The following is an 18,496-nucleotide window of genomic DNA, read 5'->3' on the forward strand; positions in this document are numbered from 1 at the left end:
CACTCACTACCGAGTTCCAAACTGCCTCAACGTCAGCAAAAGAACCGTTCGTCGGGAACCCTATAAAAAGGTGTAAAGTAATTTCACCTTTATTATTACTATTATTTATCTGAAAGATACAGTTCGTTACTGTTTCCAAAACCGTACCGCAAGCAATGCATTTTGAAGTTCAGAACGAGCATCAGGGCTCTTAACAAAACTTAATGTCTATGAATGGGTCAATGGTCGCTAAAGGTAGTTAGTGTCTATGAATGGGTCAGTGGTCGCTAAAGGTAGTTAGTTTCTATGAATGGGTCAGTGGTCGCTAAAGGTAGTTAGCAGCTATGAATGGGTTAGTCTGTGCTTAACTCCGTAGAGGAGTTGAGGTACTTGGCTAGTATGAATCGGCATATTGGATGACTTGGGGAGGCCAGTTATTTTAGAGAAAATATGCCTATTTTACAGTAGACTACAGTCACTGGCTGATGTTTAGTCCGGCGTGTAGGCTACGTCGCGAGTATGTACTGAGGAAACCCACCAGACAAAATGTAGCCTATATTTTCTCCTCCTGAAACTAATACTACGATGTGATACAATGTAACACTCGAATAAACGCAAGCTTCTGTGCTTGGTAAACTAGTCGCAACAGTGACAGCTACAATGTATACATTTTGGGCTCGACAGATTCTACTGTATTCCAAAATGAATATACATTTTACGCATGCGTACGAGTACAAAGGCTAGGCACTTATAGACAGTCAGTAAAAACAGAGGAAATCAACCCAAAGCTTCGAGCTAGGGATTCAATGGTTGGGGGATCGAAACAACGATGGCTTACCGAAACACAGGGGCTGGAGCTGGTGCTGGGAGTCGGTGAGCGCTGCACGGTTACCAGCGCCATTCAGCGACCGGGAAACAGATACCTGAGAGAAAGCGACAACGGCGAGACGGTCATAATTGTTTCGGGAGAAGTCAGCTGTACCCGGGTTATCCGCTCGTTCGTAGGCAGCTAGCTACTCCCCGGCTGTTTCCTCTGGACGGATGATTAGCGCATGCGCAGCAGCCGCCAGCTGTCAATTCCGATTTAACCTGTTATGTGCTGGAAACAGACAAAGCAGCAGACAGTGGAGGCCAGAGTTTCCCAACTGCCCCCCCCCAAGTTTTCTGAGCAAGTGATTTTAATTTTGTAAATCTGTTCCCAAGTATTCCCACGCATAATAGAGACACGTGATCATATACAAACGTAAGCAAGGTTTGAAATGATTATGTTTTAGTCAAATATTATATCTGTTTGGGCTTCTTGCGGCCCATTTGCAGTCTACAAAGTATTAGGAATTATGTTCCAGCCCCTGCTCAATAAAAAAATCGGCCCGCAGCTGAATCTAGTTGATGATCCCTGGTTTAGACTATGAAGTGAATCCCCACACTCTAAAAGAATAATAAAGTCTATCTGCGTGACTTGTTTTCTGCTGATAATTCAGTCACCCCCCTGTAACAGAGAGTTTTCTGTTTTGTTCTGATGGAAATGTGGTGAAATGAATTGTGTGGGGTGTTGTTTTGTGGTGAAATAGTTTGTGTGACATCTGGACTGTAGTTATGGGCCCATAGCCTACTCCAGTCAAGCTAAACAGTCACTTTCCTGTAAACGAAATATATAATATATTGATAAAAAAGACCAACAAGTGTCATCTATTCAATAGATCGTACCTGTATCCACACCTCACACCATGACGGTATATGGGTCACATTTGAAGGGGTTATTTCAATCGAATTCTACATGACCCTAGTAGGGCAGGGGGAGATGTTTAGTGGTGGGGGTGCTGAAGGGAGATGTTTAGGGGTGGGGGGTGCTGAAGAGAGATGTTTAGGGGTGGGGGGGTCCTGAAGGGAGATGTTTAGTGGTGGGGGTGCTGAAGGGAGATGTTTAGGGGTGGGGGGTGCTGAAGAGAGATGTTTAGGGGTGGGGGTGCTGAAGAGAGATGTTTAGGGGTGGGGGGTGCTGAAGAGAGATGTTTAGGGGTGGGGGGTGCTGAAGGGAGATGTTTAGGGGTGGGGGGTGCTGAAGGGAGATGTTTAGGGGTGGGGGTGCTGAAGGGAGATGTTTAGGGATGGGGGTGCTGAAGAGAGATGTTTAGGGGTGGGGGGTGCTGAAGGGAGATGTTTAGGGGTGGGGGGTTGCTAAAGGGAGATGTTTAGGGGTGGGGGGTGCTGAAGGGAGATGTTTAGGGGTGGGGGGTGCTGAAGGGAGATGTTTAGGGGTGGGAGGGTGCTGAAGGGAGATGTTTAGGGGTGGGGGGGTGCTGAAGAGAGATGTTTAGGGGTGGGGGGTGCTGAAGGGAGATGTTTAGGGGTGGGGGGGTGCTGAAGAGAGATGTTTAGGTGTGGGGGGTGCTAAAGGGAGATGTTTAGGGATGGGGGTGCTGAAGAGAGATGTTTAGGGGTGGGGGGTGCTGAAGGGAGATGTTTAGGGGTGGGGGGGTGCTGAAGAGAGATGTTTAGGTGTGGGGGGTGCTAAAGGGAGATGTTTAGGGATGGGGGTGCTGAAGAGAGATGTTTAGGGGTGGGGGGTGCTGAAGGGAGATGTTTAGGGGTGGGGGGGTGCTGAAGGGAGATGTTTAGGGGTTGGGGTGCTGAAGATAGATGTTTAGGGGTGGGGGGGTGCTGAAGGGAGATGTTTAGGGGTGGGGGGTGCTGAAGGGAGATGTTTAGGGGTGGGGGGTGCTGAAGGGAGATGTTTAGGGGTGGGAGGGTGCTGAAGGGAGATGTTTAGGGGTGGGGGTGCTGAAGGGAGATGTTTAGGGGTGGGGGGGTGCTGAAGAGAGATGTTTAGGTGTGGGGGGTGCTAAAGGGAGATGTTTAGGGATGGGGGTGCTGAAGAGAGATGTTTAGGGGTGGGGGGTGCTGAAGGGAGATGTTTAGGGGTGGGGGGGTGCTGAAGAGAGATGTTTAGGTGTGGGGGGTGCTAAAGGGAGATGTTTAGGGATGGGGGTGCTGAAGAGAGATGTTTAGGGGTGGGGGGTGCTGAAGGGAGATGTTTGGGGGGGGGGTGCTGAAGGGAGATGTTTAGGGGTTGGGGTGCTGAAGAGAGATGTTTAGGGGTGGGGGGTGCTGAAGAGAGATGTTTAGGGGTGGGGGGGTGCTGAAGGGAGATGTTTAGGGGTGGGGGGTGCTGAAGTTTTCTCCCCGCCCTGCTGATGACTATTTTTGTCCTCTCATACAGGAGTAATAAAGGCCCAGCGCACTAATTTAGATTTTTTTACTAAACATTTTTTAAAATTCTGATTTATCAGAGGGTGCTGTAGCACCTTCAGCACCTCTACTTCCCGCGGCTATACTACAGGATCCACTATCAGCTCAGTATTGACCTGGTGAGCATGGTGAATCTGACTACAGTATCCACTATCAGCTCAGTATTGAACTGGTGAGCATGGTGAATCTGACAGAGGGAGAAAGTCAAGACTGTGTTTCTTGGCTCCTGTGGCGCAAGACTCTGCCTCTCTGCCTGTCTGAGCTGAGCACTATCCTGCTACTCTCTGTAACCACAAGTAGGTAGAAGTTGCCAGTAAACACAAATCCGTTTTTGGTTTTTATTAGATGTAGTAAACTGATCCTAGATCTGTGCCTAAAGGCAACTTCTACTCTGAACATACAGTACCTGCATCCCTAATGGCACAATATTCCCTATATAGTGCACTAAAGTAGGGTGGCATTTGAGACACAGCCTGTATCTACACACACAGCTGTTACGTCAACAGGAACAGGAAGTGTGTCATCACCTGCGACCCTTCCTCTTCCTGTATAGCCTAGCCCCCATCCCCCATAATAGTACACTCAACAACACCAACACAGGCCTCCATCAACAATATAGTGTGTATTGTCCTATAAGCCTGGCTATGTTCAAATGTCTTGTTTTATTTTAAAGGGATGATTCTGACGCAAAAACAAATTTCCCCTTCAGGGATAATAAATATTTGTTTAGACTACCAATACTTCACAGGGACAACACCTGTTTACTCTGAAACAGACAAACATGAGCAAACATCCGATGTAAACAACTAGTTTCCTAAACCAGTGTGCTTTATCTCTACGAGAGGGATGTGTTGCTCTGCAGACAGGTCTTAACCACTGTGCTTTATCTCTATGAGAGGGATGTGTTGCTCTGCAGACTGGTCTTAACCACTGTGCTTTATCTCTACGAGAGGGATGTGTTGCTCTGCAGACAGGTCTTAACCACTGTGCTTTATCTCTATGAGAGGGATGTGTTGCTCTGCAGACAGGTCTTAACCACTGTGCTTTATCTCTATGAGAGGGATGTGTTGCTCTGCAGACAGGTCTTAACCACTGTGCTTTATCTCTACGAGAGGGATGTGTTGCTCTGCAGACAGGTCTTAACCACTGTGCTTTATCTCTACGAGAGGGATGTGTTGCTCTGCAGACTGGTCTTAACCACTGTGCTTTATCTCTACGAGAGGGATGTGTTGCTCTGCAGACAGGTCTTAACCACTGTGCTTTATCTCTACGAGAGGGATGTGTTGCTCTGCAGACTGGTCTTAACCACTGTGCTTTATCTCTACGAGAGGGATGTGTTGCTCTGCAGACAGGTCTTAACCACTGTGCTTTATCTCTACGAGAGGGATGTGTTGCTCTGCAGACTGGTCTTAACCACTGTGCTTTATCTCTACGAGAGGGTTGTGTTGCTCTGCAGACAGGTCTTAACCACTGTGCTTTATCTCTACGAGAGGGATGTGTTGCTCTGCAGACAGGTCTTAACCACTGTGCTTTATCTCTACGAGAAGGATGTGTTGCTCTGCAGACAGGTCTTAACCACTGTGCTTTATCTCTACGAGAGGGATGTGTTGCTCTGCAGACAGGTCTTAACCACTGTGCTTTATCTCTATGAGAGGGATGTGTTGCTCTGCAGACAGGTCTTAACCACTGTGCTTTATCTCTATGAGAGGGATGTGTTGCTCTGCAGACAGGTCTTAACCACTGTGCTTTATCTCTACGAGAGGGATGTGTTGCTCTGCAGACAGGTCTTAGCCAGTGTGCTTTATCTCTATGAGAGGGATGTGTTGCTCTGCAGACTGGTCTTAACCAGTGTGCTTTATCTCTACGAGAGGGATGTGTTGCTCTGCAGACTGGTCTTAACCACTGTGCTTTATCTCTATGAGAGGGATGTGTTGCTCTGCAGACAGGTCTTAACCACTGTGCTTTATCTCTACGAGAGGGTGTCATGAGCCCTCTCACTCCACCGGGTTACCACCTTAATTTGTTTCCACTATCTTCCACTCTGCTCACCACTCTCTCTACTCAGCCTAACTAGCTCCACCTGTCCCTGCTCTGCTCTGCTCTAATTACTCTGCCAGCTGCGCTGCATTACCCACTAACCTCTCCCAGTATTTAAAGCCCTGTCTTTCAGCTCTCCTTTGTCAGATCGTCTGCAAAGCTCACACCCGGAACCTGTTTGCTCACGCTTCTGGCTCACCCTGGTTTTGTGACCCCGGACCTGCCTGATTTTTGGATACTCTTCTGCCCCAGGAGATCCAGACCTGCTTTCTGCCATAACGACTCCTGACTACTCTTCAATCCCGGTAACTCTGACCAGCCTTCTGCCTTGCTACTACGTTTTTGGATTTCCCTTGAACTGTACTGCTGCCTTGTTTCATTCCGCCCTGTTGTGTCTGTGTCTCCCCCCCCCAGGACTTCTGGACCACCCACCACCGGCTTCATAGGACGCATCGCTGCCACTGGGGGGGGCACAGACCCAGCACATTGGACGGGATCCCTGTTACCCCTGGAGCCTTCATTCACTCCCTACTTCCCTTTTCCCTTAAGTTTTAATAAACTTTCTGGTGTGACGCAATTGTGGTCCTCTGGTCGTCTGTCTGAATCGTGACAGTACGATCTGACCATCATGGACTCAGCGCACACTTCCCCCGACATGGAAACCGACGAACCTGAGCAGCAGTTCCAGCAGCAGCAACAACAACTCGCCATGATCATTCAACTCCTCACCAACCTTACTCCAGGCAGTCTGCCCACCAGCCCTGCCCCCGAGTTACCTGCCCCGGTCATTGCAGCCGCTGCTCCGGAACCTAAGATTGGAAACCCCGAGCGGTTCAACGGCGATTCAACCCAGGTCCGGCCATTCCTGACTAGCTGCCGACTTCAGTTCTCCTTGCAGCCAAGGACCTTCGCCACGGAGGGGGCTAAAGTTGGGTATGCCATCACTCACCTGACGGGCCGAGCTCGACTCTGGGGAACAGCAGAGTTCGAACGTCAAACCCCCGCATGTGCAACCTTCGACCTGTTTGCTGAGGAGATGCTGAAGGTGTTTGACCTGGATTCACCAACCGCAGAGGCGTCTCGTGAACTGTTCAGTATTCGACAAGGCAGACGTACAGTCGCAGACCATTCCATCGACTTCCGAACCCTGGCAAGACGAAGTTCTTGGAACACACCATCGTTGGTGGACGCGTTCTTCCATAGTTTGGCTGACTATATCAAGGACGAGTTGGTCTCCCATGAACTGCCTTCCACTCTTGATGAAGCCATCGCACTGACTGTCCGGATCGACAGAAGGATACAGACCCGTCGTCGTGAGAGGGGGCGCCAAGGTCCACCTACTACCGGCATTCGGAGAGATCCGACTGGGCTCCTGTCATCTACTGCCACTCACCCAGGTCAGCTTGATCAGTCTGAGCCTATGGAGATTGGGCGAGCCTCTCTCACTCCTGCAGAGCGCCAGCGCCGCTTCACCTCAAACCTCTGCCTCTATTGTGGAGGTGATGGACATCGTGTGGTAACCTGCCCTTTAAAAGGCCGAAGCTCACCGGGCATAGGGGGAGTCCGGTTGAGCTCAATGACCATCCAGTCCTCCGACCGCAAACCCCTGCTGCAAGTTCACCTCCGCCTCTCTGACTCAACTCACACCCTGGCTGCTCTGGTGGATTCTGGCGCCGAAGCCAACATAATGGACATCAAGCTGGCACGCCAACTGGGACTGGAGAACCTCCGTTTGACACCTCCTATTCCTGCCCGGGCACTGGACGGACACTTACTCGGATCGGTTACTCATGTCACGGCCCCGGTCTCGATGGGTCTGTCCGGAAACCATCAAGAAACTATCCAGTTTCACCTGCTCCCCTCTCCAGGCCAACCCCTCATCCTGGGTTACCCATGGCTCCGCCGGCACAACCCTCAGCTCGACTGGGTGACCGGGGTGATCAGGGAGTGGGGAGAGGACTGCCACCGAACCTGCCTGCTTGCTGCCGCACTACCCCCTCGGCCAGTACCTACTAACTCCGCTCCTGACCTCTCCAATGTCCCAGAATGCTACCATGGTCTCAGAGAAGTGTTTAACAAAGCAAGAGCCACATCTCTGCCCCCTCACCGACCGTACGACTGTGCCATCGACCTCCTCCCTGGAACAGCCCCTCCAAAGGGCCGTCTTTATTCGTTGTCTGCTCCTGAAAGAAAGTCCATGGAGGACTACATCAATGACTCTCTGTCCGCAGGATTAATCCGTTCATCTTCATCTCCTGCTGGTGCTGGCTTCTTCTTTGTGGGGAAGAGGGACGGATCTCTTCGCCCCTGCATCGACTACAGGGGACTCAACGACATCACAGTGAAAAACCGTTACCCTCTGCCTCTGCTCACCTCTGCTTTTGAGTTGCTCCAGGGAGCCACTGTTTTTACCAAGTTGGATCTCAGAAACGCTTACCACCTAGTGCGGATCCGGGAGGGAGATGAATGGAAAACCGCATTCAATACACCAACAGGCCACTACGAGTATCTGGTTATGCCTTTTGGCCTCACCAATGCTCCTGCTGTGTTCCAGGCTCTAGTGAATGATGTACTGCGGGACATGTTAAACAAGTTTGTCTTCGTTTACCTGGATGACATCTTAATCTACTCCAGAAACCTGTCTGAACACACCCGCCATGTCCAGCAAGTCCTTCATCGTCTTCTGGAGAATTCCCTCTACGCCAAGGCAGAGAAATGTGAGTTTCACGTCAAGACAGTGGCCTTCCTGGGGTACATAGTGGCAGAGGGAAGTATCCAAATGGATCCTGCCAAAGTATCAGCAGTCACTTCATGGCCAGTTCCGGAGAACCGAAAGAAGCTGCAACAGTTTCTGGGGTTTGCTAACTTCTATAGAAAGTTTATCCGGAACTACAGTACCGTTGCTGCCCCTCTCACTGCTCTAACCAGCACCAAGCAACCCTTCACCTGGACCCCAGCAGCCGACAAAGCCTTCAGTACCCTCAAGGTAAGGTTCACCTCCGCTCCCATCCTCCAGATGCCTGATGTGGACCGGCAATTCATTGTGGAGGTGGACGCCTCGGATGTGGGAGTTGGTGCTGTGATTTCTCAGTGGGCTGCGGAGGATAGGAAGCTCCATCCCTGTGCTTTTTTCTCACGTCGGTTGTCCCCCTCTGAGTGCAATTACGACATAGGGAACCGAGAGCTGCTGGCTGTGAAGCTTGCCTTGGAGGAGTGGCGTCACTGGCTGGAGGGGTCCACCATTCCATTTCTCGTTTGGACCGATCATAAGAACTTGGAGTACATCCGCACGGCCAAACGGTTGAACTCCAGGCAGTCCCGCTGGGCCCTGTTCTTCACCAGGTTTAATTTCACTCTGTCATACCGGCCTGGATCACGCAACACCAAGCCAGACGCCCTCTCCCGTCAATTCCAGAAGGATGACACCCCCTCCAAGGATCCTGTGTCGATTCTGCCCAGTCCCTGCATCGTAGCAGCTCTGACCTGGGCTGTTGAGGAACAGGTGCTGGAAGCTCTCCGTAACCAGCCAGGTCCCAGCACTTGCCCAGCTGACCGCCTTTTTGTCCCCGAAAACCTGAGGTCCCAGGTCGTTCAGTGGGGACATGACTCCCGCCTAGCTTGTCACCCTGGCTCCACCCGCACTTACAACCTGCTTGCCCAGAGGTTCTGGTGGCCCTCTCTGAGAAAGGATGTACGGGAATTCGTCCAAGCCTGCCCCATCTGCAACCAACACAAGTCGTCCTGCCAGCCCCCAGCCGGATTGCTGCAGCCCCTGCCTGTGCCCAGACGTCCCTGGTCTCACATCGCCCTTGACTTTGTCACGGGGCTGCCCCCTTCAAGTGGCATGACCGTCATTCTCACCATAGTTGACCGATTCAGCAAGATGGCACACTTCATTCCCCTCCCCAAGCTCCCAACCGCCAAGGAGACCGCCCAGGTGGTCCTGGAACACGTCTTCCGGATCCACGGACTGCCAAAGGATGTAGTTTCTGACCGTGGCCCACAATTCTCCTCCGCTTTTTGGAAGGAGTTCTGTCACCTGCTGGGAGCCACAGTCAGTCTGACTTCCGGATTCCATCCCCAATCCAATGGGCAGTCAGAGCGGGCAAATCAGGAGCTCGAGAAGGCACTGCGATGCATGACTTCACGCAACCCCCACTCCTGGTCGCAGCAATTGACATGGGTGGAGTACGCACACAATTCTCTGACCTGCTCTGCCATCGGTATGTCCCCTTTCCAATGTGTTTATGGATACCAGCCTCCTCTATTTGCCAGCCAGGAAGGGGAGGTTACTTGCCCATCTGCACTTGCTTTTGCCCGTCGATGCCGCCGCACCTGGTCACAAGCCCGAGCCACACTCCTCAGATCCGTTGCCAGCTACACTACCGGGGCCAACCGTCGGAGAATTCCTGCTCCCACCTACCATGTTGGTCAAAGGGTGTGGTTGTCATCGAAGAACCTGCCACTCAGGGTGGAGTCGCAGAAGCTGGCACCTCGGTTCATTGGCCCATTCCCTATCATAAGAGTGATTAGCCCAACTGCTGTCCGGCTCCAACTGCCTAATTCCATGAGGGTGCACCCCACTTTCCATGTGTCTAAGATTAAGCCCATTCATGAGAGTCCGCTGGTCCCTGCTGCGCCTTGTCCTCCTCCTCCACGGCTCGTCGATGGTGGTCTGGTTTACACCGTCCGCCGCCTGCTTCGGTCCAGACGGAGGGGTAGGGGTCTCCAGTACCTCATTGACTGGGAGGGCTATGGACCTGAGGAAAGGACCTGGGTGCCAGCTAGTCGGATTGTGGATAGGACTCTCATCACCGCCTTCCACCAACGGCATCCTGATCAACCTGCAATCCGTAGGGGCCGCCCCAGAGGGGTCCCTAACCGTCCTGCCCGCTCGGCTTCCTGTCCTGTGCCTGATCCTGTCTCGGGACCTGTCCCATCTCCCGACCACGGCCCTCCGGCTTCCTCCGAGGATGAGGACGTTCACTCGGACCGTTCGGAGGAGTTCTAGCCCTCCTCCGGCTCCCCTCCTCCCGCCCGGCGTGGTGTTGCTCTTGGGACTTCTGGGGCCGTCCCTTGGGGGGGGGGTTCTGTCATGAGCCCTCTCACTCCACCGGGTTACCACCTTAATTTGTTTCCACTATCTTCCACTCTGCTCACCACTCTCTCTACTCAGCCTAACTAGCTCCACCTGTCCCTGCTCTGCTCTGCTCTAATTACTCTGCCAGCTGCGCTGCATTACCCACTAACCTCTCTCAGTATTTAAAGCCCTGTCTTTCAGCTCTCCTTTGTCAGATCGTCTGCAAAGCTCACACCCGGAACCTGTTTGCTCACGCTTCTGGCTCACCCTGGTTTTGTGACCCCGGACCTGCCTGATTTTTGGATACTCTTCTGCCCCAGGAGATCCAGACCTGCTTTCTGCCATAACGACTCCTGACTACTCTTCAATCCCGGTAACTCTGACCAGCCTTCTGCCTTGCTACTACGTTTTTGGATTTCCCTTGAACTGTACTGCTGCCTTGTTTCATTCCGCCCTGTTGTGTCTGTGTCTCCCCCCCCCAGGACTTCTGGACCACCCACCACCGGCTTCATAGGACGCATCGCTGCCACTGGGGGGGGCACAGACCCAGCACATTGGACGGGATCCCTGTTACCCCTGGAGCCTTCATTCACTCCCTACTTCCCTTTTCCCTTAAGTTTTAATAAACTTTCTGGTGTGACGCAATTGTGGTCCTCTGGTCGTCTGTCTGAATCGTGACAGAGGGATGTGTTGCTCTGCAGACAGGTCTTAACCACTGTGCTTTATCTCTACGAGAGGGATGTGTTGCTCTGCAGACTGGTCTTAACCACTGTGCTTTATCTCTATGAGAGGGTTGTGTTGCTCTGTGGACAGGTCTTAACCACTGTGCTTTATCTCTACGAGAGGGATGTGTTGCTCTGCAGACAGGTCTTAGCCAGTGTGCTTTATCTCTACGAGAGGGATGTGTTGCTCTGCAGACAGGTCTTAACCAGTGTGCTTTATCTCTATGAGAGGGATGTGTTGCTCTGCAGACAGGTCTTAACCAGTGTGCTTTATCTCTATGAGAGGGATGTGTTGCTCTGCAGACAGGTCTTAACCAGTGTGCTTTATCTCTATGAGAGGGATGTGTTGCTCTGCAGACAGGTCTTAACCAGTGTGCTTTATCTCTACGAGAGGGATGTGTTGCTCTGCAGACTGGTCTTAACCACTGTGCTTTATCTCTACGAGAGGGATGTGTTGCTCTGCAGACTGGTCTTAACCACTGTGCTTTATCTCTACGAGAGGGATGTGTTGCTCTGCAGACAGGTCTTAACCACTGTGCTTTATCTCTATGAGAGGGATGTGTTGCTCTGCAGACAGGTCTTAACCACTGTGCTTTATCTCTATGAGAGGGATGTGTTGCTCTGCAGACAGGTCTTAACCACTGTGCTTTATCTCTATGAGAGGGATGTGTTGCTCTGCAGACAGGTCTTAACCACTGTGCTTTATCTCTACGAGAGGGATGTGTTGCTCTGCAGACAGGTCTTAACCACTGTGCTTTATCTCTACGAGAGGGATGTGTTGCTCTGCAGACAGGTCTTAACCACTGTGCTTTATCTCTATGAGAGGGATGTGTTGCTCTGCAGACAGGTCTTAACCACTGTGCTTTATCTCTACGAGAGGGATGTGTTGCTCTGCAGACAGGTCTTAACCACTGTGCTTTATCTCTACGAGAGGGATGTGTTGCTCTGCAGACAGGTCTTAACCACTGTGCTTTATCTCTATGAGAGGGATGTGTTGCTCTGCAGACAGGTCTTAACCACTGTGCTTTATCTCTACGAGAGGGATGTGTTGCTCTGCAGACAGGTCTTAACCACTGTGCTTTATCTCTATGAGAGGGATGTGTTGCTCTGCAGACAGGTCTTAACCACTGTGCTTTATCTCTACGAGAGGGATGTGTTGCTCTGCAGACAGGTCTTAACCACTGTGCTTTATCTCTACGAGAGGGTTGTGTTGCTCTGCAGACAGGTCTTAACCACTGTGCTTTATCTCTACGAGAGGGATGTGTTGCTCTGCAGACTGGTCTTCAACAGAGAACCAAAATCTTTATGAGCGGTGAAGGGGAGAGGAGAGCTACACGCACATCAACTACCTCATTTCATTCCAAACACCTTGACAAAACTTTCCATAAAAAGGAAGCTCTTTGACACAACAGAAATTAATTTGTTTTTTTGTTCAGTGGGTGTTGTCTTTGGTTGTTTAATGCTTTCCTGCATCATGCCTAGCGGGTCAACAATATTGTATTCCAAAATGCTTCATTACCACACAATTACACATGGGTGAGAGAACATGACTCTGCATAGATAAATAGTAACACACACACACAATCACAGTTCATGTTTCAGTAGCACTGGCCCCACCCACTTCAGTTCAGAGAGCACTCTGGGGTGTATTCATCACCAGGAACCAAACTGAAGCAAATGAGACGAAACGGGGAGGGAATTTGTCCAGTAAGAAACGCTTGTTTTCATTTTTCTGTTGCACAACGTTTTGCTACGGTATGTGCTAATGAATACACCCCGCTCTAGCCATCCATCCATCCATCCATCCATTCATCCATCCTGACTGGCAGTCTCTCTATCACTGTGAGGGGATTAGCAACAGTGGCAGCAGAGAGTAGGAGAGATAAGTTTGGGATTACGACAGGGATAATGGTTTTTGAGGTTTAGAGTCACTCAGGAGAGACAACAGAAGAGTCAGGAGGGAACCAAAGCCTCAGCTTTCATCACAGGTGATTCCTCTGATCTCACCAGAGATAATGAGTGAGAGGAAGAAAGCCTGGGTATTAGTGGTATGGTATTATTAAGGAGAACTGGCATGGTGGGAAGAGAGCCATCAACCAATGAAATTGTTATGGTTTCAAGGTAATTCAATTAAATAAAGAACACATTTTTTCTTTATTTTGTCATTTCTAGCCTCTGAGTGCTGTCCTCGTCTCATTTCCTTGTGAGCGTATCAGAATGCTCGGCTTGGCTGAACTGTACAATTTCGCCATCTAGTGGTAGTGGTGGCGTACTGTAGCTGTCAAAGTAACAATCTTTGTTGATTCTCTGTAGACCTGCTGGAGTTTACTACATTTACCGACAGGCCTTTGCTGATAAAGTGTTATTAGAGATTTTCACGTTACAATAAACGGAGCCGATTTAAACGTACCGATTGAAATTTCCATCTGAACGACTATTCTCCAATTCTCTGCAATGTTGAGTACCTGATCTTAATCTGATTAATTGGCATGAGGCACTTTAGCCATTTACAAGAACGCTAATGAGAACACGGCGCAAACGTAATTTATTAAATGTACCAATATTATATTTATGTATAGCTACCTACATTGCATATGTTCTGGACATCTATACAATTATTTTGAGTTCTCGCTTTTTTTTATTTTAGCTTGCCAACGTATCTGTCGGCAGCTGGTCAGACATATCTGAAGGAAAACCAACAAGTGATATGTGTTTCAGTCAAATTGGATTTTCGGCATTTATAGCAATGGTTATCAACTGTACTGCAGGGATGGAACGTAAGTCGAAGAAAATAGAGGTTGTGGTGGCATCTGCAGAGAGGTATTTGGGTGTGCGAGACTTGACATCAGAAGAGTTAAAGGATGTGATAAGTGGCGGTGTCCCATAATTTCAGGCTGTTGGCCTGAAGTAGGACTAAATAGTGGACTATGGTAGTGATTATTATTATTTAATTTTTTGTGAGTCTAGTGATAGATGGTAGGTTATTTGTTGTATTTTTTAAAGCAAAGTAAAAGGGAGTTATACTCCAGTCTAGTAGGTGGCGGTAATGCAACAATTATTGGATGCCATCTGCCGTTAAACCTAATCGAAGAAGAACATATGGTCCTCTGTAGCTCAGCTGGTAGAGCATGGCGCTTGTAACGTCAAGGTAGTGGGTTCGATCCCCGGGACCACCCATACACAAAAATGTATGCACGCATGACTGTAAGTCGCTTTGGATAAAAGCGTCTGCTAAATAGCTTATTATTATGTTATCTGAAGGCGCAAGATTGTGGCCCCTGGTAAACAGCATTTTGAAATTGACAGTACAAAAATGTTCTTGTATCGTAGCTATTTACCATACAAACATGTTTATTAGTTGGGGTTATTCCTCCGCTGTTGCTTATCCTGTTCACCGTGTGCTGTGGCCGTTATACAGTGAAATAACTAGCTAGACACACTACAAGCCGCAATGCGTGCACGGAACCAACAACAGCATTGCAAGCGAACTTATGTCTTTCAAATGTCCGTGCTTGTTATCCAGTCACGTCACCTGTGTTCCCAGGTACGGTCTGATCATACCCCAGAAGGCAGCGTCCAAGACAGCCACCCTGCCCAGACCCTCTGTGTTTGGGGATGACTCTAATGAAGAGGTAGGAACAGTGTATTAATGTCTGTCTGTTATCAGTTATTTTATTTAACTAGCTGGGTGAGTACCATATAGCCTACCGGTATTAAGGTATTTTGCAAGAAAGCCTGAGCAGATTACATAGTAAGTATTTAAAGGATTCTTGTTTGACCAGTAGTCCCTTAAAGTCAGGACAGTTTCTACACTCTGGAGATCCTTTGCGACAGTCGGCGAGATGGGGGTGAGTGAGAGTGAGTTGCAAGTTTAGCAAAATGACTGAAGCTCTATCAGAAGTAATGTTGTGGAATGTTCCAGACCTCGGTTGGGGAGAGTTTGCAGAGGGAGTCTCTGAAGAGGAGGAGGATGATGAAGAAACAGATGGATGGATGGATGGATGGATGGATGGATGGATGGATGGATGGATGGATGGATGGATGGATGGATGGATGGATGGATGGATGGATGGATGGATGGATGGATGGATGGATGGATGGATGGAGGAATGGAATTAGGCTAAATACAAACCCCACTAATAGTTTAATAATTTATAAAAATTGTTTAAGCTGCTTTTTTTTTGTTGCAATAATCACTGATCTGGCTTTCAAGTCTGTCTATGAAAATGCCCAATTTGTTACAAAGTTAACCAGAACCATGAATAATGCACATTCACTAATAATGACTCTTGTAGTAATAATAATGTAATGACTAATACTGTAGCAGACATTATAGAACATTATCACAGGTCTCATAAATGATCTCTCAAGCACAAGCCCACGTGCTAGTGAGTAGGCAGCTGATCTTTATATTTCAAGTTCAGCCATCTTGGATATATTTGCTAGCTAACAAGGTAGAACAGTTGAATTGTTATGAACACACCGTTCTGTCTGTCTTCAGCTGTTTTGAACAGCACGCTAGCCTGTCCACTTTGTTCAGATGTTGAAATCAAGTGGCCTACCTTATTTCTCAGAGTAAGAACGAGTTGCTAATTCCTTATATAATTAGACAGCTAGTATAAGTCTTTGGCTAAAATGCTGCTAGCGGTACGTGGTACCTCAATGCAGCGCACAACAAACTGAGCATGAATTTTCCAGAATCAATGTTCATTGATAGTCCTGTTTTAGTAGTGTCTGCTCTGTGTGCAATTTGAGTAGTTGAGACATAAAAACGGTATCGTTAACGGTTAACTTTACTTCTAGTACAGTAAAATAATGTCTCAATGTGTTTCGGTGTCCATATGACCGATTTTATTGGACCAAACCTCAAATGTCCTCCCGAGTGGCGCAGTGGTCTAAGGCACTGCATCACAGTGCTAGCTGTGCCACTAGAGATCCTGGCTCGAATCAAGGCTCTGTCGTAGCCGGCTGTGACCGGGAGACCCACGGGGCGGCGCACAATTGGTGAGAGACTGAGGGAGGAAAAGATATGGAGAGAGAGAAGGACTTGGAGAGAGACAGAGACTGAGGGAGGAAAAGAGATGGAGAGAGAGAAGGACTTGGAGAGAGACAGAGACTGAGGGAGGAAAAGAGATGGAGAGAGAGGAAGGGGCAGAGAAGGAGGAGGAGGAGGAGGGAGAGGGGACAGAGGAGGAGGGAGAGGTGGCAGAGGAGGAGGAGGAGGGAGAGGGAGAGGAGGAAGAAGGGGCAGAGAAGGAGAGTATAGTGAGTAAGTTTGTTAAGTGTAGCAGTGAGCAGACAGTAACCTCAGCCAGAGACAGATACCTGGCCAGACAGATACCTGGCCAGACAGATACCTGGCCAGACAGATGGCACGCTCAGCCACCAATACATACATCGAGAAGGATGAGGACTAAACACACACACAAACGGTGACAACTGTGACTGCGTGTGATTACATGGAGGGTGACTGATGAACTGAGACACATTACGCCCACACATGTCAACATACTGTGTATGTAAACCTCTTTCTCTAAAAACTGCATTGGACGGACCACCAAATAGGAGTGTGGTCTCATGGTGTAAACCTCTTTCTGTAATAAACTGCATTGGACGAACCACCAAATAGGAGTGTGGTCTCATGGTGTCAACCTCTTTCTGTAATAAACTGCATTGGACGGACCACCAAATAGGAGTGTGGTCTTCATACCCATTGACTTATTCCACATTTTGTTGTTACAGCCTGAATTCAAAATGTATCAAACTGATTCTCACCCATGTACACACAATTATCTTATAATGACATAGTGAAAACATGTTTTTTGATATTTTTGCATATTTATTGAAAACGAAATACAGCAATATCTAATTTACAGAAGTATTCACACCCCTGAGTCAATACTTTGTAGAAGCACCTTTGGCAGCGATTACAGTTTTGAGTCGATCTGGGTAAGTCTAAGAGTTTGCACACCTGGGTTGTACAATATTTCCTTTAAAAAATATATATATATTCTTCAAGCTCTGTCAAGTTGGTTGTTGATCATTGCTAGTCAACTCTTGCCATAGATTTTCAAGCCGATTCAAGTCAAAACTGTAACCAGGCCATTCAGGAACATTCAATGTCTTCTTAGTAAACAACTCCAATGTATATTTGGCCTTGTCTTTTAGATTATTGTCCTGCTGAAAAGTGAATTTGTCTCCCAGTGTCTGTTGGAAAGCAGATTGAACCAGGTTTTCCTCTAGGATTTTGCCTGTGCTTAGCTCTATTCCGTTTGTTTTTTATCCCAAAACACTCCCTCGTCCTTGCCGATGACAAGCGTCCCCATAACATGATGCAGCCACCACCATGCTTGAATATATAAAGAGTAGTACTCAGTGATGTGTTGTGTTGGATTTGCCCTAAACATGTCGCTTTGTATTCAGGACATAAAGTATATTTATTAGCCACATTTTTCGCAGTTTTGTTTTAGTACCTTATTGCAAACAGGATGTATGTTTTGGAATATTTGTGTATTGTACAAGCTTCCTTCTTTTCACTGTCATTTAGGTTAGCATTGTGGAGTAACTACAATGTTTTTGATCCATCCTCAGTTTTCTCCTATCACAGCCATTAAACCCTGTAATTGTTTTAAAGTCACCATTGGCCTCATGGTGAAATCCCTGAGCGGTTTCCTTCGTCTCCGGCAACTGAGTTCCATCATTTGAATGTAGTCAACTGGGTGGGACTTCCAACTTCATTGGCTGATCCCTCCTGGTGACCCTGTTGGAGTCATGTCCTGTTGGAGTCATGTCCAACCGGGTCATCAGGAGGGATCAGCCAATCGTGAAGAAGAAAATTGACTTCTTCAAAATGGAGATTGCCTTGCCTTGCTGCCCATGCTGCCATAGATGCTATAAATGGCACAGATACAAAGACGAGTCCTCTATCTATCTCTATGAGCAGAACAAGTCAGTAGTTGTATTTAAATGAAAACCCAACAAGAATAGCTGAGAATATAAGTTAATTATCAATTTCACACTGTAATGCCAACACGTCCCAAACTGCTGTCCCAAACTGCTGTCCCTGGTTCGGATATTCTCTTTTTACATGATCCTTTCTAGCATGGTTCCAGCAGATGCGTAAGTTAACCAGGCCAGCTCAGAACAGCTTAGTTTGGCTCAGTTTGAAAAGCCGTCATGATTATATTTCATGATAAGAATGAAGTACAGTTATTGTGTTCTGTAACACATCTCTCAGTAACAAATGAGAGACATGGATTTATTTTCTTCCCCCCTCCATGAAGACAGGGAATTGAATGAGAAAGAAAGAAAGAAAGAAAGAAAGAAAGAAAGAAAGAAAGAAAGAAAGAAAGAAAGAAAGAAAGAAAGAAAGAAAGAAAGAAAGAAAGAAGACATTAAAGCTTTTAATTTGTAATCAATTTGTAAAGAT

The 18,496-nt window shown here is 48.2% G+C and overlaps 1 protein-coding gene across 1 annotated transcript in view; it reads right to left on the minus strand.

Annotated features, from left to right (window-relative positions):
• LOC311119579 (uncharacterized protein) overlaps nt 1-880 on the minus strand; it is a gene marked incomplete at its 5' end in the record, with an annotated part of 52,927 nt that extends 52,047 nt beyond the window's left edge. Inside the window, one exon of the mRNA XM_084194254.1 lies at nt 818-880. Coding sequence (XP_084050380.1) covers nt 818-880 — 63 coding nt within the window. The remainder of the gene's footprint in view (nt 1-817) is intronic.
• Between the last annotated feature and the right edge of the window lie 17,616 nt (nt 881-18,496).

The sequence above is a fragment of the Coregonus lavaretus genome (genome assembly GCF_964263955.1).
Source record: "Coregonus lavaretus genome assembly, contig: HAP1_SCAFFOLD_945, whole genome shotgun sequence".
In the NCBI taxonomy this organism is placed as follows: Eukaryota; Metazoa; Chordata; class Actinopteri; order Salmoniformes; family Salmonidae; genus Coregonus; species Coregonus lavaretus.